Here is a 23317-nt window from a genome sequence, read left to right as displayed (position 1 = left end):
TACCAACTACGGAATGGTTGAGTGTGTGAGAGTTTGAAGTGGGAGGAGGTTTGAAAGATCTGCAGGTGTTCAAGTGTGGGTGCATTCCTGTTGTCGTGGATACAGGCCTTGCCTCTAGCAGCACTTTTGTCTGGTTGTGCTTGGCTCACGTTTCACTTTATCATTTGCCTTTTAGTTGGTTCTAAAGCATGTGCGCCTCTGTCTAAAACATAGTGCATGTGAAGTGGACATCGTAAATACAAATGTATTGAAAAATATAAACTGGGTGGTTCTCTGAATGCTGATTGGCTGACAGCCATGGTATATCAGACCGTATTTCACGGGTATGACAAATAATTCGTTTTTACTGCTATTATTACATTGGTAACCAGTTTATAATAGCAATAAGGCACCACGGGCGTTTGTGATATATGGCCAATATACCACGGCTAAGGGCTGTATCCAGGCACTCCGAGTTGCGTCGTGCATAAGAACAGCCCTTAGCCGTGGTATATTGGCCAAATACCACAACTCCTCGGGCCTTATTGCTTAAATATACCCTGAAGAAGAAAAAATGAATTGGTTTTCTTTGAAAGCAATAAATCTAGGATATAGACCGAGTGGCGCAGTGGTCTAAGGCACTGCATTGCAGTGCTAGCTGTGCCACTAGAGATCCTGGTTAGAATCCAGGCTCTGTCGTAGCCGGCCGCGACCGGGAGACCCATGCGACGGCGCACAATTGGCCCAGCGTCGTCCAGGGTAGGGGAGGGAATGGCCGGCAGGGATGTAGCTCAGTAGGTAGTGGGTTCGATTCCCACGGGGGGCCAGTATGAAAAAATAAATAATAATAATAATAATAATGAATGCACTCACTAACTGTAAGTCGCTCTGGATAAGAGCGTCTGCTAAATGACTAAAATGTAAATGTAAATGAGCACATAATGTACAAACATGCCTCTTTGCCACTGTCTGAGCAAATAGTGACACATTGTGGTCATAATGTGTATCACATCCAATGCACTACAAGTAGCAATTTAAGTGGCCAATTTAATTCCCAAATACATAGGCCCAAACATTTCCAAAAACATAAAGAAAAAACCCATTAGTCTTTAAACTTTATTCATAGGATAAAGTGGCAAGCATCCATCCACCACACCTAAGCATCCAGGTACACGTAGCATTCACTCACACAAACACACTCCAATTGGGATTCAGCATCATCTTCAGTGGACAGTCTTCATCAGCATAGTGTCTTCTTTTCCATACCAGGGACAGTTGTCTCACACATCACTTTGGCTTGTAGGGATCAGACCATACTTTGACACCTGAAAATACACCAAATTATAGCTGATTTATATACGGTTAGTGAAAAACTCAAGTCTGCTGACAGGACAGGGGATGCAACCATACACATCTTCATAATGGCGAAGAAGAAGAAGAACCACTGTAACATTCAGCTGGTATTTTGAATTGATTTGAAGCATGAGAGAAACTAGTAGGCTACTTACCCACCGGTTGCACGTCTGCTTGATTGATTCCTGCTCGGTTTGCTCTCTGGACTTGATCTGCAGAGAAGTGAGTGGGGTTTTCAATAGTGTTGCGGGGGCCTGGGGCAGGTTTGAACCAGGATCCTTATAGACAAGGCAAGGGCACTACCACAGGCATAGACCACTGGTGCCATCAAGTTCCAGACCCCTGCTTGGCAGAACTTGTAGTCTGCTCACAATTGTACAGCATTGAAATAACTGTCTATATTTAAAAACAGAAAACTGTGATACTGAGACCATGTAGCTAATGCATGGGTTTTTGGAACACACGGCTACTGATAAATGGTCAATGCAATGCTTACAGTCCGGCTGGCCAGGGCAACATTGTGTCCACATGAGGATACTCGAAACTAGCAGCTATAAAACGTAGCCTAACAAGACTTCCTAGCTAGCTTGTCGTTGTGTAACAGACATGGATGCGCTCTTGTGACAGGGTCGACTAGTACATTACTCGACTAACGTTAGCTACTTACTGTAGTCAGCTGTGTGCGTGAGTGGATGGAAAAATATAGGGTAAAATGCAGCAGCAACTGCTGTTATAAATCCTCCAAATATTAACGTGATTCTTCTGTTTCTTGACATATTTTTTGCGCATTCACCTCCAAATCTACAGTATGTGTGGTTCCTGAATGTCTTCCGGGGTAAAGTTGACCAGAGAAACGTTGTTCACGATCACGAAGTTCTGCACTGTTTAAAATGGTTGGTTTTAATTTGCGGCTTCACATTATTTTTTTAACCTCTGTTAACACCGTAGATTAAGGGGCGGACTGCCCGCATGATTGTCACATGCTGCAGAACCATAATAAGGAAGTGGGCTAGCATGAAATCGTAGAACCGCTCATGTTTTGACAGAGATGGGGGTTTTAACTTTCGCACTATTTTTATTTTTCACGGTTTCCTGTGCAGAGAGAAATGGACCAATTCAGACGTTTGTTATACCGCACAGTCACATGGATGTTGGCTGGGTGTATACTATTCAGGTTTGTTGCTAGCTTACCTAGCTAACTCCTGTACCATTGTATTATATTGGTCTCTTGGACGTTAGAACTAGGGACATTTTATTTTGGGAGGTGCAAGAATGTCTCCAATATCACAAAATGAAATGTCAGTCCAAATATAGCAACAACTCTATACTGTCAATGTTCATAGTACACTGTATTGAACTTGGTGTACTTCTGTCTCTTGTATCTTCAAACAGGAGAGCATGCATGCCTACGCAGCGAACGTGTATTCCAGTGTGACAGAGGCGCTGACACAGAACAAACAGCGCAAGTTCATCGCAGTGGAGCAGGAATTCTTTCGGCTGTGGTGGGATTCTGTGGCTACAGACAAGCACAAGAAACAGGTAACATACTATAGAATAGTCTTATACAACCCCCCCTCTTATCTTTGTTTGACTTTGTGTTGATTCGCCTATCTCCCTCCCCCCCAGGTGCGACAGCTACTGAAGGAGAGTCGACTTGAGTTCATCATCGGGGGACAGGTGATGCATGATGAAGCTGTGACCGATCTAGATGATGAGGTACTGCAGCTGACGGGTAAAAGTGGTTTCATACTTGATGTAGAACATTTGTTTTGTTGGTTACTTTAAACACTCATGGACTCTTTCTCTCTCTCTCACTCACACACACACACACACACACACACACACACACACTCTCATTACAGAGGGCCATGGGTTCCTGTACGAGACGTTTGGGGTGCGTCCCCGGTTCTCGTGGCACGTGGACCCGTTTGGAGCCTCCGCCACCACCCCTGTCCTCTTTGCCCTGGCTGGGTTCCATGCCCACCTCATCTCGCGTATCGACTATGACCTCAAAGATGACATGCAGAAGAGCAAGGTATGGTAGTCACCATAGTTTCAGCTACAGCCTACCAGGCATGTTACCATCTCTATTGAGCAGTCTTGACCATGATCAGTGACTTATAAGCAGTTAACTGGTTTAAAGAGGTTTGACTTAATAATATATAATATATGCCATTTAGCAGACACTTTTATCCAAAGCGATTTACAGTCATGCACACATTTTACGTACAGGTGGTCCCGGGAATCGAACTCACTATCCTGGTGTTATCAAGCACCATGCTCTACCAACTGTGCTACAGTAATGTTTACACTAAATTTACAATAACTTATTGTCATGGTCTTTATGTCTGGAGCAGAAACTCCAGTTTGTTTGGAGAGGCTCCCCCTCCTTGAAAGAGCAGCAAGAGATCTTCACTCACACCATGGACCAGTTCAGCTACTGTACTCCATCTTACCTGCCTTTCTCTAACAGGTCTCCTACATATATATCCTTTCCCCTCTCACCATTTTCCATGTCATAACTCTCCTAGCATATCCTACTCTCTTACAATTACCCCTACAGGCTGGTTTGTAGAGTACAGTCGTGGTCAAACGTTTTGAGAATGACACAAATATAAATTTTCACAAAGTCTGCTGCCTCAGTTTTTATGATGGCAATTTGCATATACTCCAGAATGTTATGAAGTGATCAGATGAATTGCAATTAATTGCAAAGTCCCTCTGCCATGAAAATGAACTTAATCCCAAAAAAACATTTCCACTGCATTTCAGCCCTGCCACAAAAGGACCAGCTGACATCATGTCAGTGATTCTCTCGTTAACACAGGTGAGAGTGTTGACGAGGACAAGGCTGGAGATCACTCTGTCATGCTGATTTGAGTTAGAATAACAGACTGGAATCTTTAAAAGGAGGGTGGTGCTTGAAATCATTGTTCTTCCTCTGTTAACCATGGTTACCTGAAAGGAAACACGTGCCATCATCATTGCTTTGCACAAAAAGGGCTTCACAGGCAAGGATATTGCTGCTAGTAAGATTGCACCTAAATCAACCATTTATCGGATCATCAAGAACTTCAAGGAGAGAGGTTCAATTGTTGTGAAGAAGGCTTCAGGGCGCCCAAGAAAGTCCAGCAAGCGCCAGGACCGTCTCCTAAAGTTGATTCAGCTGTGGGATCGGGGCACCACCAGTGCAGAGCTTGCTCAGGAATGGCAGCAGGCAGGTGTGAGTGCATCTGCACGCACAGTGAGGCAAATACTTTTGGAGGATGGCCTGGTGTCAAGAAGGGAAGCGAGGAAGCCACTTCTCTCCAGGAAAAACATCAGGGACAGACTGATATTCTGCAAAAGGTACAGGGATTGGACTGCTGAGGACTGGGGTAAAGTCATTTTCTCTGATGAATCCCCTTTCCGATTGTTTGGGGCATCCGGAAAAAAGCTTGTCCGGAGAAGACAAGGTGCGCGCTACCATCAGTCCTGTGTCATGCCAACAGTAAAGCATCCTGAGACCATTCATGTGTGGGGTTGCTTCTCAGCCAAGGGAGTGGGCTCACTCACAATTTTGCCTAAGAACACAGCCATGAATAAAGAATGGTACCAACACATCCTCAGAGATCAACTTCTCCCAACCATCCAAGAACAGTTTGGTGACGAACAATGCCTTTTCCAGCATGATGAAGCACCTTGCCATAAGGCAAAAGTGATAACTAAGTGGCTCGGGGAACAAAACATCGACATTTTGGGTCCATGGCCAAGAAACTCCCCAGACCTTAATCCCATTGAGAACTTGAGGTCAATCCTCAAGAGGCAGGTGGACAAACAAAACCCCACAAATTCTGACAAACTCAGCATTGATTATGCAAGAATGGGCTGCCATCAGTCAGGATGTGGCCCAGAAGTTAATTGACAGCATGCCAGGGTGGATTGCAGAGATCTTGAAAAAGAAGGGTCAACACTGACTCTTTGCATAAACTTAATGTAATTGTCAATAAAAGCCTTTGACACTTATGGAATGCTTGTAATTATACTTCAGTATACCATAGTAACATCTGACAAAAATATCTAAAAACACTGAAGCAGCAAACTTTGAAGACCAATACTTGTGTCATTCTCAAAACTTTTGACCACGGCTATAGATCACCAAAAATCTCAATTTGATCAATTTTGCCTATCACCATAGGCTCTTAATAGATTACAAGCACATGTTTGTCTCAGTGAAATTAATCAGTTGTTCTCTCTCAGCTCTGGTTTCTATTGGAATGGCGTGGCCCTGTTCCCTGACCCCCCTAAAAATGGCATCTACCCCAACATGAGCCTGCCTGTCACCAAAGAGACGCTGTACTCCTATGCCAAGACCATGGTGCAGAACATCCAGCAGAGGGCAGCGTGGTTCAGGACAAACCATGTCCTCTGGCCCTGGGTGAGTCAACATAGAGCCATAGATATACAGAGATCAGGAAACTCGTTAATTAGTGTTCTTTCTAGTAACTTCACCATTTATCAATATATGTTTCTCCTGTTATTTCACTCTATAGGGTTGTGACAAGCAGTTCTACAACTCCTCTGTGCAGTTTGCCAACATGGATCCCTTAGTGGAATACATCAACCAGAACAGCAAGGAGTTTGGAGTGACAGTCCAGTACGCCACTCTCAGCGAGTACTTCCAGGCTGTCCACCAATCAAATCTCACCTGGGATATGAGGGGAAGTGAGGACTTCCTTCCTTACTCCACTGGTGGGTTTTTCGATAAATGTTCGTATCTATTATATGTTTCAAACATATAAATGGAATATGAATAAAACTTGTATAATATAAAAAGTATATATCAATGGTTCCAATGACCAAGAGTTGGCACACTCAAAACATGTAGGAGTAAAAACTGCTATGAAGCCAAGGGCCGAAAAATGCTTTTCTCACATAATTCCAATCTGGTTCTTGGAGTTCTAAAAAGGAACCTTTTGTCTCTCCAGAACCTTTCCACGCATGGACTGGGTTCTATGCCTCCCGGAATGTTCTGAAGGGGATAGCCAGGAGAGCTAGTTCGCAGCTGCATGCTGCAGAGACTCTATTCACCCGGTACCGGGTCAGCTACCCAGATGGACCAGTCCCTAAAGAAGAGGCCCTGAAGAAACTGAAGGCCCTCCGCTGGGCTGTCTCTGAGGTGCCTGATCAAAATACTCACTGATTGATTGTGATTCATTGTGTATTTATCTGTATTAATAGTACCTATCATTGTAACCCAGTGATTAAACATTCTCATATCCCATTTCTGACACACACATTTAGAAATAAAAGACCCACAAAATGAATTATTTGAAATAGATAAGTACTGTTTTCATCTTATTATCCCTCTGTTTTATCTCCAGGTGCAGCACCATGACGGGATCACAGGGACAGAGTCTCCCAAGGTGGCTGACATGTACATAGAGCACCTGACCCAGGCTATGATGGGAGTAGAGGAACTCCTGGCTGCCCTCTTCCTCCTACCCCAGGCCCTGGGCACCGCTAGCAACTCTGAAGCCTTCTATAGACAAGACTCTCAGAGCAAGGGTAAAGTAATGTATTTGAAAAAGAATCATTAATAATTGAAAAATGCATCCTTCCTTCCTTTGACATGATCTCAGAGGAGTGGATGTGTTAAAGTAGTAGGATGGGAAGCGTGTTTTCACTTATCCAATCGCACACTACAGATCAGTGATTACACATCAAGGAAGGGGGTACAAAAGGATGTATTCTGACAAGGCCCAAGGCTCCGCTTGGTCCAAGGCATAATCTTATAACTATCTTCATCAACTACAACATGGGTATTTTTTTTTATATAAATCAATGATAATTTGATAATAAGTGTAATTGCAGGCTCCCATCAGGACCAGGAACAGCACATCATTGTATACAACCCCCTGGCATGGAACACCACCACCATCATCAACGTCACGGTAACCTTCCCCATGGCAACGGTGTTTGACGACCAAGGACAGGCCGTGCCTGCGCAGGTAGTGTGGAAATACATGGTTGATTTATCCAGCTAAACATGTTGTAGGACAATGAGTCGCCCTTATATAACATAAAAGCCATGTGTATATCTGCAGTTCCATTGACATCATACCTTCTAAACAAACCCAGTTTTCAGCTAATCATGATTGTGTTCATTGGGCATGCAGCGAAAAACAGTTCGCAACGGAAGATGAAAATGAATGTTTCTTATTGGACAAGTCCAGGTATTCCCTCCCTGTTTGTCTGTTGTCTTCTGTTTGGTGTCCAATGAACACGGCCCGCATCTCTCTGCTCCCAACAGACCCAGAGTTCAGCTGACTCCAACAAGACCTATGACCTGTTCATCGTGGTGGACCTTGGGGGTCTCCAACACAGGAAGTACCTCATCAAGTTCTCAGAAAAGCCGGGTGAAGAGGGCCTCGTGACCCACCATGCCTGGGTCGTGTCGTTCAATAGACGAAATGTTTCACAGTGGTTGAAGACAGGAAGGAGACTCTTACCAGTTCTGAATGAATGTTATAAGATCATGTTGGACCAGGATACTAACCTACTGCATAGCATCACCGACAGGTAGTTATATTCAACATTCACATCAGGGTCACATTAAACAGGCGAACGTTGTGGAACGTTGCAGATAGAAATGTAGTTAATAGAGCTGACGTGATTTCTTCTACATGTCAGAGAAGCATGTTTTATTTTACTGAACGTTCCACAACGTTTTCCTATTGAACGCAGCCCAGGCGTTACGTCAACAATGCCCCCTGTGAACTTTCTGTGACCCTGACAGGCATGAGAAGAGAACGGTGAGAATGAGTCAGGATTTCTGGGAGTACCAGGTCAATGGGAATGTCAGCGCAGGGCCCATCTCTGATAACTACATCTTCAGTGCTAACGGCTCTGCAGTGAGGGCATACAAGGCCGTCAAGATGGAGATTGTCCCTGGGAAGATCATCACTGAGATCAGACAGTACTTCTACAGGTGGGAATGTCAACAACTCCTTTCTGTCAGTCTTTGGTTTCCATGTACCCTCCTTCCCTAGCTGCTACAGTGAGGGGAAAAAGTATTTGATCCCCTGCTGATTTTGTACGTTTGCCCACTGACAAAGAAATGATCAGTCTATAATTTTAATGGTAGGTTTATTTGAACAGTGAGAGACAGAATAACAACAACAAAATCCAGAAAAACGCATGTCAAAAATGTTATAAATTTATTTGCATTTTAATGAGAGAAATAAGTATTTGACCCCCTCTCAATCAGAAAGATTTCTGGCTCCCAGGTGTCTTTTATACAGGTAACAAGCTGAGATTAGGAGCACACTCTTAAAGGGAGTGCTCCTAATCTCAGTTTGTTACCTGTATAAAAGACACCTGTCCACAGAAGCAATCAATCAATCAGATTCCAAACTCTCCACCATGGCCAAGACCAAAGAGCTCTCCAAGGATGTCAAGGACAAGATTGTAGACCTACACAAGGCTGGAATGGGCTACAAGACCATCGCCAAGCAGCTTGGTGAGAAGGTGACAACAGTTGGTGCGATTATTCGCAAATGGAAGAAACACAAAATAACTGTCAATCTCCCTTGGCCTGGGGCTCCATGCAAGATCTCACCTCGTGGAGTTGCAATGATCATGAGAATGGTGAGGAATCAGCCCAGAACTACACGGGAGGATCTTGTCAATGATCTCAAGGCAGCTGGGACCATAGTCACCAAGAAAACAATTGGTAACACACTACGCCGTGAAGGACTGAAATCCTGCAGCGCCCGCAAGGTCCCCCTGCTCAAAAAAGCATATATACATGCCCGTCTGAAGTTTGCCAATGAACATCTGAATGATTCAGAGGTGAACTGGGTGAAAGTGTTGTGGTCAGATGAGACCAAAATGGAGCTCTTTGGCATCAACTCAACTCGCCGTGTTTGGAGGAGGAGGAAAGCTGCCCATGACCCCAAGAACACCATCCCCACCGTCAAACATGGAGGTGGAAACATTATGCTTTGGGGGTGTTTTTCTGCTAAGGGGACAGTACAACTTCACCGCATCAAAGGGACGATGGACGGGGCCATGTACCGTCAAATCTTGGGTGAGAACCTCCTTCCCTCAGCCAGGGCATTGAAAATGGGTCGTGGATGGGTATTCCAGCATGACAATGACCCAAAACACACGGCCAAGGCAACAAAGGAGTGGCTCAAGAAGAAGCACATTAAGGTCCTGGAGTGGCCTAGCCAGTCTCCAGACCTTTAATCCCATAGAAAATCTATGGAGGGAGCTGAAGGTTCGAGTTGCCAACCGTCAGCCTCGAAACCTTAATGACTTGGAGAAGATCTGCAAAGAGGAGTGGGACAAAATCCCTCCTGAGATGTGTGCAAACCTGGTGGCCAACTACAAGAAACGTCTGACCTCTGTGATTGCCAACAAGGGTTTTGCCACCAAGTACTAAGTCATGTTTTGCAGAGGGGTCAAATACTTATTTCCCTCATTAAAATGCTAATACATTTATAACATTTTTGACATGTGTTTTTCTGGATTTTTTTGTTGTTATTCTGTCTCTCACTGTTCAAATAAACCTACCATTAAATTTATAGACTGATCATTTCTTTGTCAGTGGGCAAACTTACAAAATCAGCAGGGGATCAAATACTTTTTTCCCTCACTGTATCTATTTTATCCTCCCTCTATCCTCTCTCTCTTTCTCGCGCGCACTCACTCACTCACTCACTCACTCACTCAAACAAGGCTACATCTTAGTAAGGTGCATGTCTAATGTTCGGTGGCTCACATTAACAGTGAGTTCTGTCCGCAGGGAGGAAGCGGATGAGGACTACACCTACTCGGTCACCACCAGAGTCCCACAGGGTTTCCCCAGGGGCAGGCTGTGTTTCAGGCTGGAGCAGAGCTACTCGCTGGGCCCCCTGGTGGTCAACACCGAGGCTGTCCTCAGGACCAGGACCAGCCTGAAGAACAATAGGACTCTGTTCACTGACGACAATGGGTACCAGATGATGAAGAGGCCTTCCAGGACGTTCGTCAATAATAATGTTGCCAGAGTGAGTGGGTTGTATTTAAGGACTGTTTTGGTGTTGATGGTTAAATGTACTCTGAACTTCCACAGTACCTTGCCAGCCAGAGGAAGATGGCCTACACTTTATGAGCCTGGTTCACCTCAAGATGTTTTCCTACTCAGGGAGTTTGGGTGTTTGGTCTCCTCAGCTTTCCCTTTGGTGAATCAGGCCTGGGTTACAGTTCAGGACTTTGTGACAATTGCTGGTGTTTCTTCCTGTGTCTGTGTACTGCAGAACTATTACCCCATGGTTCGAACGGCCTACATTGAAGATGACTCTAGCAGACTGTTCCTCCTCAGTGAGAGAGCTCATGGTGCCTCCAGCCAGAGGGAGGGAGAGCTGGAGGTGAGTGTGTGTTTAGGTATGAGACACACACACACACACACACACACACAAACAACCCCCTGTATTTGTCCCAGGTGATGCTCCACCGACGTCTGTGGAACAACCAGGAGTGGAACCTGGGTTATAACCTGACCCTGAACGACAGCTCGGTGGTGAGGCCTGTCCTGTGGATGACACTGAGCTCCCTGACTGCTAACTCCTCTCTCTACCAGAGGGAGGCGATAGAGCTGCAGCATAGACCTGTGGTCATGCCCATCGACAGGCCACGTGAGTCCACTCCTTATAGCTCTCCTATTTAACTACTCTGGCTAGGCTCGCAGGTTGACCTTTAATGTCATGAATCTTGTCCTGGAGGCAGAACTGAGCGATTTTCCGCTAGATGGTCCAGCTGCAAAGTCAAAATTGCCTATATCGTAAACATTCATGAAAACAAAATGTGCTTTTTGATCTTAATTTAAGATTAGGATTCGTTATTAGGGTTAGCAGTATGGTTAAGGTTAAGGCTAGGGTTAGGTTTAAAATCAGATTGTATGACTTTATGGCTGTGCCAGTTTGTGACCACTCTGCAGAGCTGCCTCCCAGGGCAAGATTCATGACCGTAAATACCAACCTGCTTAAAGCACGCACAGCTACTTTCCACTAAAACTTTCCCTAGAAATCCATAAAGTGTAATCCATTCTAAAAACAAATACACAATTGAGACGTTCCCAAATGGAGTCGACCACGTTTTTGCTCACCTATACTATGCATTGTCACAATGTATGGTCTCATACCTACACTGCACTGCCATTCCACCTCTCCCTCTAGAGAAGGCCTGGAGGAAGGAGCCTCGGACCAGATCTCCGCTTCGCCCCGTGGTCCTGCCTGACAACCTCCACCTGCTGACATTCAGTGTCCCGGGCTGGGTCTACAGCTCCAACCACACCCTGCACCTCCAGAACATAGAGACAGGTACCCCTGGATCCACACAGCCGGACTACGATCGGGTCCTACTGAGGATCATGCATCTGTATGAGAAGGGGGAAGACCCGGTTCTCTCTCAGCCGGCTACAATTAACATGAAGGTAACAGAAAACACAGCTGGATGAGATGAATATGACACCTCTATATACACTGCGATCATATTGAGGTCAAATAAGAGTTATTTGTGTGTACTAAATGCAAAACTAAGTGAAAAAATAGATTGACATTTGGTGGTCACTACTCCATTTACACTGTTTGTTTTGAAAATCAATTTCCTGTGTAAACAGGAAGTGCTGCGGGGCATGGGAGAAGTGGGAGCGGTGGAGGAGCGCTCTCTCACAGGAACCTGGGATATCTCCGACCTCCAGAGGTGGAAGTGGAAGACTTCAGAAGACCCAGGGAGAGGTGAGAGGCTTGGTAAGCTTCAGTTCAACTTTGGTGGAGGGAAATATCGCATCTGAATAAATACCTTTTATCAAAGTTAAAAGATATAAGAGAAGTAACTATCAGTGTACCTTTTGAGATTCAGGAGCTGTCAATTTAGTTCTCAATTGATTAGGCTATAGTGTTTTGAGATTTTAACCACCTATGAAATCTGAACCATCTTTTGCGTTTACAATTCTTTGTTTTGTCTACGTCCGAGTGTTTTTTATTTGTTTGTCTGTTTCAGGGGTCAAGAGGTCAAGTATTGGTGTGAGAGGTGATTTCAATGTGACCATATCACCCAAAGAAATCAGGACCTTCTTCATTTACTTCAAGTAGAAAGTTCCAGTTCCCCTTCAGTCTTCTGTGAAGATGGATAACTAATCTAAAGAGAGGCCTTTTGACATGTAGAACATGGGATTAAACATTCTGTGATGTACATTCTCTAATGTAACACATGTGACATTGTATGACCAGGATGTGGATTATCTTGAAGTGCCGGACTACTTTTTCTGTATAAAATTGAGTATAATCTAAAATAGGGAGTCACTCATTTTGTGTCTGTTTAATTCTTTGCCTCAGTTGAAGTGCTTCAGTTTTAAGGCCTTGGACAGGAGAAGGTCATTATTGACCTCTCAAGGCATCTGATAACCTAACCCAGTAGAGATGAGGGTCTCTCACTGTTTGACTAGCGGTAAGACTGTTTATCTGAAGGGTGTTGGTGAGAAATGTTCTTCCTGTTTACAAGTGAGCGCAGCGCTTACAGTCCACCCTAGACCACACGGCCACTTCTTGTTGTTTCCGTAGGGTGACAGTCAGTCTATAGCTGCACTTGAATTTTCCTTTCCAGTGGCTCTAAAATGCAACATTCACATCAAGAGCATCCAGTGATCGATCTGAAAGTTCAATCCAAAACTCATCCAGAGTTTCTGTTCAGAACCGTTGATACAGATGTCGTGAAAATTCACCACTAAGGACTCAAAGTCAAAGTAAATGAAGCAATCTTTATTAATGCACTGAGTGGTTCACAAACTCAATACAAGCCTGATGAAAATCTAAAGTGGAGGTTCCCTTTCAGTCCCTTTATACTGGTACACAAACAGGTCCTATAAGCATGGTTGGTTCCTGCATGAGACTGACTGATACCACACCAGGCTTCTTACCTTGAAACTGAGCTATTGTGTCACTCCTAGTTCCCCAAGCAATGTTCTGGGCGTACTGCCAAATTGCTTATGAGTGATAGTGTGGTTTAATCTTGTGCAGTCAACTCGCCACTCGCATGAACCCAACCAAGACAGGTTAATAAAAAAAGCAGCATTGTGCTAAACATACGATCACATACACATGCAGAGAAATGTCCATCACACAGGTTAGAAAATGGTCTAATGCTGTAATGTGAAACACAAAGCTACGGTGACGACGCATAGGATGTTGCACCTGTTCAATGGAGAAAGACAATGAGATGAGCAAGCGTCCATGTTGAAGGGGCAGTTTTAGGCAAGCATGCAAATAGTATTGAGCGATCAAACAAAGGGATAGAACTTTGCCACTGTACCTGAGATACGTCTTATCACATTGCAAAAGGACGCTGGGAGATACTTTGCTTGGTTATCATGGAGATACTGAGATTTCAGTAAGGACATGGTGCTGGGACCACACTCTAGGTCAATGGTGCCAAACTCATTCCTTGGCCTAGTCAAAGATGGTGGATAAATGAAGATTGTTCACTCAAGCCGTTTACCATTGTAAAAAATATTCAATGTTCCTGTGTATGTATGTGGATGTTCTCCTCTCTCGCGCGTAAGCATGCTTTCCCATGTGAGCTCACGGTTCCGCCATATGAGGTTGCGTTCCTCTGCCCAGACGTTGCCGATGCATGTCAGATCTTACAACACCTGGATAGGTGTTTTATGTATCGGCTAACCACATCATGTGTTATAGCAATCTCAGTCGATGATGTGTCACGCAACCATTGGTTGATGCATGCAACGAATGAGCAGGGGAACGCAACAAATATCTGGCATGCTCACGCGAGAGAGGGAACAGCAGGCTCTACTTATTGTCCCGTCCCTGCTCGCCCGCCCCGACCCACATTTCTTTGCCAGTGAGAAGTCTCGCTCCCCATAGTGGACCAGAGTGGCCTCGCCCCAATCAGAAAAAATGAGGGGGAGGGATGTCTTGCTTTCTATACCGTCTCTGACATGAAGTACTTTCACTTTCTCACCAACACCCAGTAGAGATGAGGGTCTCTCACTGTTTGACTAGCGGTAAGACTGTTTATCTGAAGGGTGTTGGTGAGAAATGTTCTTCCTGTTTGCAAGTGAGCGCAGCGCTTACAGTCCACCTTAGACCACACGGCCACTTCTTGTTCTTGACCTTAGAGAAGAAGCTGCTACCGATCTATGTTTCTGTGTTCGACTTGTTCTGTCTTGATTGTGTACACCTGTTTCCCATTATGTGGTATTGTCTTCCCTATTTAACCCTCTGTCTTCCACTGTGTGTTGTGTGTGATTGTATTTGTTATCGGCTGTCGTTAGTGTGCGGGTTATTTCCTCCCTGTGTGGAGATTGTGTATTCTCAGATTACTTTCTAGTAAAGTACGTTTTCTGATCAGCTCTGTGTCCTGCGTTTGACTTTGCCCACCGCATTTCACTGACGCCTTTGACAGAGTGACACAGCAACGGACATTTCACAATCTGCACATCTAGTTTCTCTGCTTCCCACATAATTTTGCCAACGATGAAACTTTTGACTAGATCTTTAATCAACAAATAAAGCTTGTTCAGAACTGCAGATACTTGAAATCAACTGGGTAGAGAGCAGACAGCAGGACCAAAAGAAGAAGACGTTACTGGGGTCAAAGGTTTAGCATGAAGAAAGAACAAAATGATGCACATAAAGAAGAAAGAGAAAGATGGAGATAAGCAACTCTGTTGTTAACCATTCAGTGCGTCAATTGTCAAAGGAAGCCCAGAACAAGTGTGTGTCAGTTATGATTCTCACGCCCCCGTGTGTGTGTGTGTGTGTGTGTGTGTGTGTGTGTGTGTGTGTGTCTGTGTGTGTGTGTGTGTGTGTGTGTGTGTGTGTGTGTGTGTGTGTGTGTGTGTGTGTGTGTGTGTGTGTGTGTGTGTGTGTGTGGAGGGTGGAGGAAACAGCACCTAAAGGCTGACTGGGCTCATAGTGATATCATTCCAGAAAGATGAAGCATCTGCTGGTCTGCCTGCTGCTCTCCTCGCTCTGTTCCATCTCTTCTTGGGGTAAGTTACAAACATATTGAGTTACACATTTATTTGGACCATCATTATCTTAGATTAAACCAACACCATATTGGCTCACCAGGCAAAGACATCACAAGCATGTTTTACTTATTCTACTGGTCTGGACATAACCTTTTATTTTAGCTTTCCTTGTTTTCATTCATTTCACTGTAGTCAATACATTTATTTTGGTATCATTAACAACAACAACAAGGCCTGTAGAATTAATAAAACCACGTTTTATACCACGTTTTATATGGTAATAATGATTTAGATTTGGTAATGGTACCACCCTAATGTGAATACATTACATCAGCTTTATGCATATCATACTATTTATCCTTGTCATTTGATGTTTCACTAATAAGTTGTTTTCTCTGTCTCTCCACAGGTACAAGCGGCACATTAGTGGTGACCCAGTCTCCTCATGATGTGACAGTAACAGAGGGGGGTACTGTTCAGATCCAGTGCTGCTGGAATAAAAACGTGTCAAGAGCGACAGTTTATTGCCAAAAAGAGCACACCGGGATAAAATATAAGAGTGTACTGGTCAACAACAGTCAGTGTCAGGACAGGGCATCTCAGCAGACTGTAGTCTGTTACTGCTCAGATTGGACAATCTCAAACCTCACTAGAAATGACTCTGGTACTTACATCTGTAAAGTTCATGTAGAGATACCATCTCTTTTTGAATTCGTGGGGAATGGGACACAGATAACAGTTACATCCCAAAATAAGACACACAGTGGTGAGTACTGATTAGAGACAATTAACATGTATTTGGTGAAAGTCCTACATTAAAAACATGCTTCCTACGAATTAAACTGGCTATAGATCCAATCTTATTGCAATAGTTTGCTAATAACTCCACTCTTTCTGCACAGCAGAGCTCCCAGCAGAAAAGCAGTCCCTGCTGCTGTCTATCATGCTTCCTCTGGCTGTCCTGCCGCTGTTCCTCACCGCCCTCATCTGCCTGTACAGGGCACGGAAAAGACACCAAGGTCAGAGAGCATTGTGATATTATGCTTATTTTACATCTTTACGTCAGTGCTTGACTTGGGCAGGAGCTCACCGGAGCTGAGTACTGACACCTCACATGTTCTACTGCTTGAGCACCTGTTCCTCTGGTAGAGTATTAGCTCAAAAGTATTGTGGAGCTCCTGCAACTAAATATAATCAGTTTCAGCACCCAAAATGAGTACCGGCACATATTTCAGTCCAAGTCAAGCAATGCTTTACATGTGTAGGATAATACACTCGTGTGCTTATGAAAGAGTTGGTAGCCTGTCAAACAACATTTACATATGTGTACGTTCATAGAATAGAACCTCCAATCCGACAATGAACATTTCCATTTCCATAGAGCATCCACAGAGCAACGCCTTGTCTTGGAAGCCGTTTCAACGTAAACTTGCAACAGTCCCTAGTTTTGTATTTCATGCCCATTTCGCGACAGATCAGAGTTATAGTATATTCAATGCTGTATCACCCTGTTACCATACAAGACAGTGAGTTGACACATCCTGTTATTTGGTTGTTTTTCTGTGTGCACTCTTGATATCTGTAAACCCAATATGTATGTAGAGAGCCGTGAAAAAGTATTTGCCCGCTTTCTGATTTTCCTTATTTATGCAAAATTTATTTATTATACTGAATGTTATCAGATCTTCAACCAAAACCTAATATTAGATAAAGGGAACCTGAGTTTACAAATGTATGCTTAATTTATTTATTGATTTAACAAAGCTATGCAACACCCAATTCCCCTGTGGGAAAAAGTAATTGCCCCCTTACACTCAATAACTGGTTGTGCCACCTTTAGCTGCAATGACTGCAACCAAATGCTTCCTGTAGTTGTTGACCAGTCTCTCACGTCGCTGTGGAGGAATTTTGGCCCACTCTTCCATGCAGAACTGCTTTAACTTAGCGACATTTGTGGGTTTTCAAGAATGAACTGCTTGTTTCAAGTCCTGCAACAACATCTCAATTGGTGTTAGGTATGGACTTTGACTAGGTATGGATTAGGTATGGAATGTTTTGCTTTTTAGCCATTTTCATTTAGACTTGAATGTGTGTTTTGGATCATTGTCTTGCTGCATGACCCAGCTGTGCTTCAGCTTTAGCTCACAGATGGATGGCCTGACATTCTCCTGTAGAATTCTCTGATACAGATCAGAATTCATGGTTCCTTCTATTAAGGCAAGTCGTCCAGGTCCTGAGGCAGCAAAGCATCACCAAACCATCACACTACCACCACCATGCTTGACTGTTGGTATAAGGTTCTTACTGTGGAATGCAGTGTTTGGTTTTCGCCAGGTATAATGGGACCCATGTCGTCCAAAAAGTTAGACTTTTGACTCATCTGTCCATAGAACATCCTTGCTTTTTGGCAAACTTGAGTCAACTTTTTGGACGAGATTGGACTTTATACTTTTTCACATCGGGTGTTGCATAACCTTGTTTATGAAATAAATGAAATAAGTATGTAATTGTTTTATTTGTTCACTCAGGTTCCCTTTATCTAATATTAGGTATTGGTTGAAGATCTGCTAACATTCATTATCAAAAATATGTAAAAGTAGAGAAAATTATAAAGGTGGCAAATACTTTTTCACATCACTGTATGTCTATGGTGTATACAGAGCCACATCACTGTATGTCTATGGTGTATACAGGCGGTGCCCCAGAGAGAGTGGTCAGAGTGATCCACGAGGCCCCCCACCATGAGGACGAGGAGTTGAAGATGGAGGAGCTGGGAGAGGCCGCCGACCAGAGCGCCACCTTCTCCTCCAGAGGATCCACTCAATGGGTGAGTCTCATACTCAGTACACACCGCCTACCGCCACGATACACCGTTCCACACCCTACTCACAGGCAAATATTCCTGTCTTGATTTAGTGTAGTAAGTTCTTCTAGGCTATAGGCATGGTGATCTCACTTTCGATATTAAAATGTTTCTGTGTTATTCCATATGCGTTGCTGACTTTTAATCGCTCTCTCTCTCTCTCCCCCCTCCCTCTCTCTCTCTCCCCCTCCCTCTGTCTCTCTCTCTCTCTCTCTCGCTCTCTCTCTCTCTCTCGCTCTCTCTCGCTCTCTCTCTCTCTCCCGCTCTCTCGCGCACTCTCTCTCTCTCCCCTCCCTCTTTCTCTCTCTCTCGCTCTCTCTCTCCCTCTCTCTCTCCCCTCCCTCTTTCTCTCTCTCGTGCTCGCTCTTGCTCTCTCTCGCTCTCTTTCTCACTCTCTCTCGCTCGCTCGCTCTCTCTCTCGCTCTCTCGCTCTCCCTCTCTCCCGCTCTCTCTCTCTCGCGCACTCTCTCTCGCTCTCTCCTGCTCTATCTCCCCTCCCTCTTTCTCTCTCTCTCGCTCTCTCTCTCTTTCTCTCGCTCTCTTTCTTTCTCACCCTCTCTCCCTCTCTCTTTCTCTCTCCCACCCTCAATCTCTCAGTGTCAAGTCCAGGTGTATGAATCACTCGATTACATGTCTATACCGACCCAAGACAAAGGTTAAGGACCTGCTCAGCTCAGCCCAGTCTGTGAATGTATTTTCTATGAGTGTATTTTTCTATTACGTTTCATGTGTCAGTCATTTCTGTACGTATTTTACAGTATGTGGTATAGACCTATGCAAAAGCCAGTGTTCACAAGAAACAGACTGTGCCTGTGAATGTGTGCATGTGCCCGACAAGAGAAAGCAAGTAAAAGAGTGTGTTTTGACCATAATAATGACTGCAAATGAAAATACAGTAGAATTGAAAAAATACCCAATAATTGAGCATCAGGCAGAAATCATACAGTCCAGAGATGCAGCAATCAGATTCTCAATTTGACTGGTGTTCTGTCACCATTGGAAATTATGCTATCTGGGGGCACTCTCTTTCGTCAATGACAGGAAATGGAAACAGAGCAGACGTTGGTGGCGATATATGCTGTTACCTCAGGAAGTAACCATGGCCCCTCGTCTGATGGAGACTACAGGATGAACAGAAACAAGAAATTGAACAGTATTTACAATAACAGTAAATGTGGTTGCCCTACAAAATGACACACACACATATAAATTGTGAAATTATTTGACGAACAGATCAGGAAAGGGGACACTCAAATTTACATTTCAGCTATTTAGAGCTGCATAGCCGACACTCTTATCAGTTGCAGTCACGGCTAACAAATTATATCATGCTCACAGTAGTCGTAAACGCTTAATATATTATATGTATATATTAATATATTATCCTACAACTTGCCCCAATGAGTCACTAGGTCCTGCAGTTACAAAGGAAGCAGACACACCTACTCACATCTTATAAGAACAAACAACAGTTTGTAACCATGGCTGCACTCCTACCAAGCCAGAGATGTTAGGTACAGCAAAACGTTCTCATTGCTTATGCCGTCTGGCAAGATCTTTGCTTTCCTGTGTACATGTTTACTTGTTATCATCACAGATTCATCTAATATAAGAAGTTGTGTTTTAAATATTGAACCAACATGTTTAATTCAGGGGATTGATGTTAGATGTAGAAGACTGAAAATGTTTTGATTTTGCGATGCACACAGACACACAGGTTGTCTTTTGAAGAAAGCGTCACTATGCGGGGATCATAAATGATTAACAGAAAAGAGAGCAGCATTTCCAGGAAACAGTGCTATAGGAGACCAGATATACAGTGGGGGAAAAAAAGTATTTAGTCAGCCACCAATTGTGCAAGTTCTCCCACTTAAAAGGATGAGAGAGGCCTGTAATTTTCATCATAGGTACACGTCAACTATGACAGACAAAATGAGAAAAGAAGATCCAGAAAATCACATTGTAGGATTTTTAATGAATTTATTTGCAAATTATGGTTGAAAATAAGTATTTGGTCAATAACAAAAGTTTCTCAATACTTTGTTATATACCCTTTGTTCGCAATGACACAGGTCAAATGTTTTCTGTAAGTCTTCACAAGGTTGTCACACACTGTTGCTGGTATTTTGGCCCATTCCTCCATGCAGATCTCCTCTAGAGCAGTGATGTTTTGGGGCTGTCGCTGGGCAACACAGACTATCAACTCCCTCCAAAGAGTTTCTATGGGGTTGAGATCTGGAGACTGGCTAGGCCACTCCAGGACCTTGAAATGCTTCTTACGAAGCCACTCCTTCGTTGCCCGGGCGGTGTGTTTGGGATCATTGTCATGCTGAAAGACCCAGCCACGTTTCATCTTCAATGCCCTTGCTGATGGAAGGAGGTTTTCACTCAAAATCTCACGATACATGTCCCCATTCATTCTTTCCTTTACACGGATCAGTCGTCCTGGTCCCTTTACAGAAAAACAGCCCCAAAGCATGATGTTTCCACCCCCATGCTTCACAGTAGGTATGGTGTTCTTTGGATGCAACTCAGCATTCTTTGTCCTCCAAACACAACGAGTTGAGTTTTTACCAAAAAGTTCTATTTTGGTTTCATCTGACCATATGACATTCTCCCAATCCTCTTCTGGATCATCCAAATGCACTCTAGCAAACTTCAGATGGGCCTGGACATGTACTGGCTTAAGCAGGGGGACACGTCTGGCACTGCAGGATTTGAGTCCCTGGCGGCGTAATGTGTTACTGATGGTAGGCTTTGTTACTTTGGTCCCAGCTCTCTGCAGCCGCGAGCTGCCCAGTGACACAAGCCTACCAGACGAGCTAAACCACTTCTATGCTCGCTTCGAGGCAAGCAACACTGAAGCATGCATGAGAGCACCAGCTGTTCCGGATGACTATGTGATCACGCTCTCCGTAGCCGATGTGAGTAAGACTTTTAAGCAGGTCAACATTCACAAGGCCGCAGGGCCAGACGGATTACCAGGACGTGTACTCCGAGCATGTGCTGACCAACTGGCAAGTGTCTTCACTGACATTTTCAACATGTCCCTGACTGAGTCTGTAATACCAACATGTTTCAAGCAGACCACCATAGTCCCCGTGCCCAAGAACTCTAAGATAACCTGCCTAAATGACTACCGACCCGTAGCACTGACGTCTGTAGCCATGAAGTGCTTTGAAAGACTGGTCATGGCTCACATCAACAGCATAATCCCAGAAACCCTAGACCCACTCCAATTTGCATACCGCCCCAACAGATCCACAGATGATGCAATCTCTATCGCACTCCACACTGCCCTTTCCCACCTGGACAAGAGGAACACCTACGTGAGAATGCTATTCATTGACTACAGCTCAGCATTCAACACCATAGTGCCCTCTAAGCTCATCACTAAGCTAAGGATCCTGGGACTAAACACCTCCCTCTGCAACTGGATCCTGGTAACAACACATCTGCCACACTGATCCTCAACACGGGGGCCCCTCAGGGGTGCGTGCTCAGTCCCCTCCTGTACTCTCTGTTCACCCATGACTGCATGGCCAGGCACGACTCCAACACCATCATTAAGTTTGCCGACGACACAACAGTGGTAGGCCGGATCACCGACAACGATGAGACAGCCTATAGGGAGGAGGTCAGAGATCTGGCCGTGTGGTGCCAGGACAACAACCTCTCCCTCAACGTGACCAAGACAAAGGAGATGATTGTGGACTACAGGAAAAAAAAGAGGACTGAGCACGCCCCCATTCTCATCGACGGGGCTGTAGTGGAACAGGTTGAGAGCTTCAAGTTCCTTGGTGTCCACATCACCAACGAACTATCATGGTCCAAACACACCAAGACAGTCGTGAAGAGGGCACGACAAAGCCTATTCCCCCTCAGGAGACTAAAAAGATTTGGCATGGGTCCTCAGATCCTCAAAAAATTCTACAGCTGCACCATCGAGAGCATCCTGACTGGTTGCATCACCGCCTGGTATGGCAACTGCTTGGCCTCTGACCGCAAGGCACTACAGAGGGTAGTGCGTACGGCCCAGTACATCACTGGGGCAAAGCTCCCTGCCATTCAGGACCTCTATACCAGGCGGTGTCAGAGGAAGGCCCTCAAAATTGTCAAAGACTCCAGCCACCCTAGTCATAGACTGTTCTCTCTGCTACCGCACGGCAAGCGGTACCGGAGTGCCAAGTCTAGGTCCAAAAGACTTCTCAACAGCTTCTACCCCCAAGCCATAAGACTCCTGAACAGCTAATCATGGCTACCCGGACTATTTGCACTGCCCCCCCACCCCATCCTTTTTACGCTGCTGCTACTCTGTTAAGTATTTATGCATAGTCACTTTAACTCTACCCACATGTACATATTACCTCAACTACCTCAACTAGCCGGTGCCCCCGCACATTGACTCTGCAACGGTACCCCCCTGTATATATAGCCTCCCTACTGTCACTTTATTTTACTGTATATATAGCCTCCCTACTGTCACTTTATTTTACTTCTGCTCTTTTTTTCTCAACACTTTTTTGTTGTTGTTGTTTTATTCTTACTTTTTTTGTTTAAAATAAATGCACTGTTGGTTAAGGGCTGTAAGTAAGCATTTCACTGTAATGTCTGCACCTGTTGTATTCGGCGCATGTGACCAATAAAATTTGATTTGATTTGATTTGATTCACTAGGTCCCCCCGTGTGGTTCTGGGATTTTTGCTCACCGTTCTTGTGATCATTTTGACCCCAAGGGGTGAGATCTTGCATGGAGCCCCAGATCGAGGGAGATTATCAGTGGTCTTGTATGTCTTCCATTTCCTAATAATTGCTCCCACAGTTGATTTCTTCAAACCAAGCTGCTTACCTATTGCAGATTCAGTCTTCCCAGCCTGTTGCAGGTCTACAATTTTGTTTCTGGTGTCCTTTAACAGCTCTTTGGTCTTGGCCATAGTGGAGTTTGGAGTGTGACTCTTTGAGGTTGTGGACAGGTGTCTTTTATACTGATAACAAGTTCAAACAGGTGCATTAATACAGGTAACGAGTGGAGGACAGAGGAGCCCCTTAAAGAAGAAGTTACAGGTCTGTGAGAGCCAGAAATCTTGCTTGTTTGTAGGTGA

General features: G+C 44.5%; 2 protein-coding genes across 3 annotated transcripts; one reads left to right on the top strand and one right to left on the bottom strand.

Annotated features, from left to right (window-relative positions):
- Positions 1 to 1009: 1009 nt before the first annotated feature.
- smim20 (small integral membrane protein 20) lies at positions 1010 to 2184 on the bottom strand. Its single transcript, XM_084165408.1, has 3 exons — positions 2000 to 2184; positions 1488 to 1544; positions 1010 to 1304 (listed from the first exon to the last, which is right to left on the bottom strand). The coding sequence occupies exons 1-3, from the start codon at positions 2106 to 2108 to the stop codon at positions 1267 to 1269; spliced, it is 204 nt and encodes a 67-aa protein (XP_084021534.1). The 5' UTR covers positions 2109 to 2184; the 3' UTR covers positions 1010 to 1266.
- Positions 2185 to 2310: 126 nt separating this feature from the next.
- man2b2 (mannosidase, alpha, class 2B, member 2) lies at positions 2311 to 12648 on the top strand. 2 transcript variants are annotated; one of them, XM_084165375.1, is made up of 18 exons: positions 2311 to 2506; positions 2725 to 2871; positions 2959 to 3064; positions 3195 to 3367; positions 3690 to 3805; positions 5572 to 5749; positions 5865 to 6063; positions 6300 to 6490; positions 6696 to 6879; positions 7186 to 7322; positions 7625 to 7893; positions 8111 to 8302; positions 10124 to 10367; positions 10617 to 10727; positions 10802 to 10994; positions 11535 to 11791; positions 11978 to 12107; positions 12361 to 12648. In XM_084165375.1, exons 1-18 carry the CDS (start codon positions 2381 to 2383, stop codon positions 12450 to 12452), a joined length of 3045 nt encoding a protein of 1014 aa, XP_084021501.1. In that variant the 5' UTR covers positions 2311 to 2380; the 3' UTR covers positions 12453 to 12648. The 2 variants fall into 2 exon arrangements, with proteins under 2 accessions (XP_084021501.1, XP_084021502.1); XM_084165376.1 differs by having other exon boundaries at positions 11978 to 12095; positions 12361 to 12647.
- The last annotated feature ends 10669 nt before the right edge of the window (positions 12649 to 23317 follow it).

This window comes from Coregonus lavaretus (genome assembly GCF_964263955.1).
Source record: "Coregonus lavaretus genome assembly, chromosome: 7".
NCBI lineage: Eukaryota > Metazoa > Chordata > Actinopteri > Salmoniformes > Salmonidae > Coregonus > Coregonus lavaretus.
This window is presented reverse-complemented; position numbering and strand designations above follow the sequence as displayed.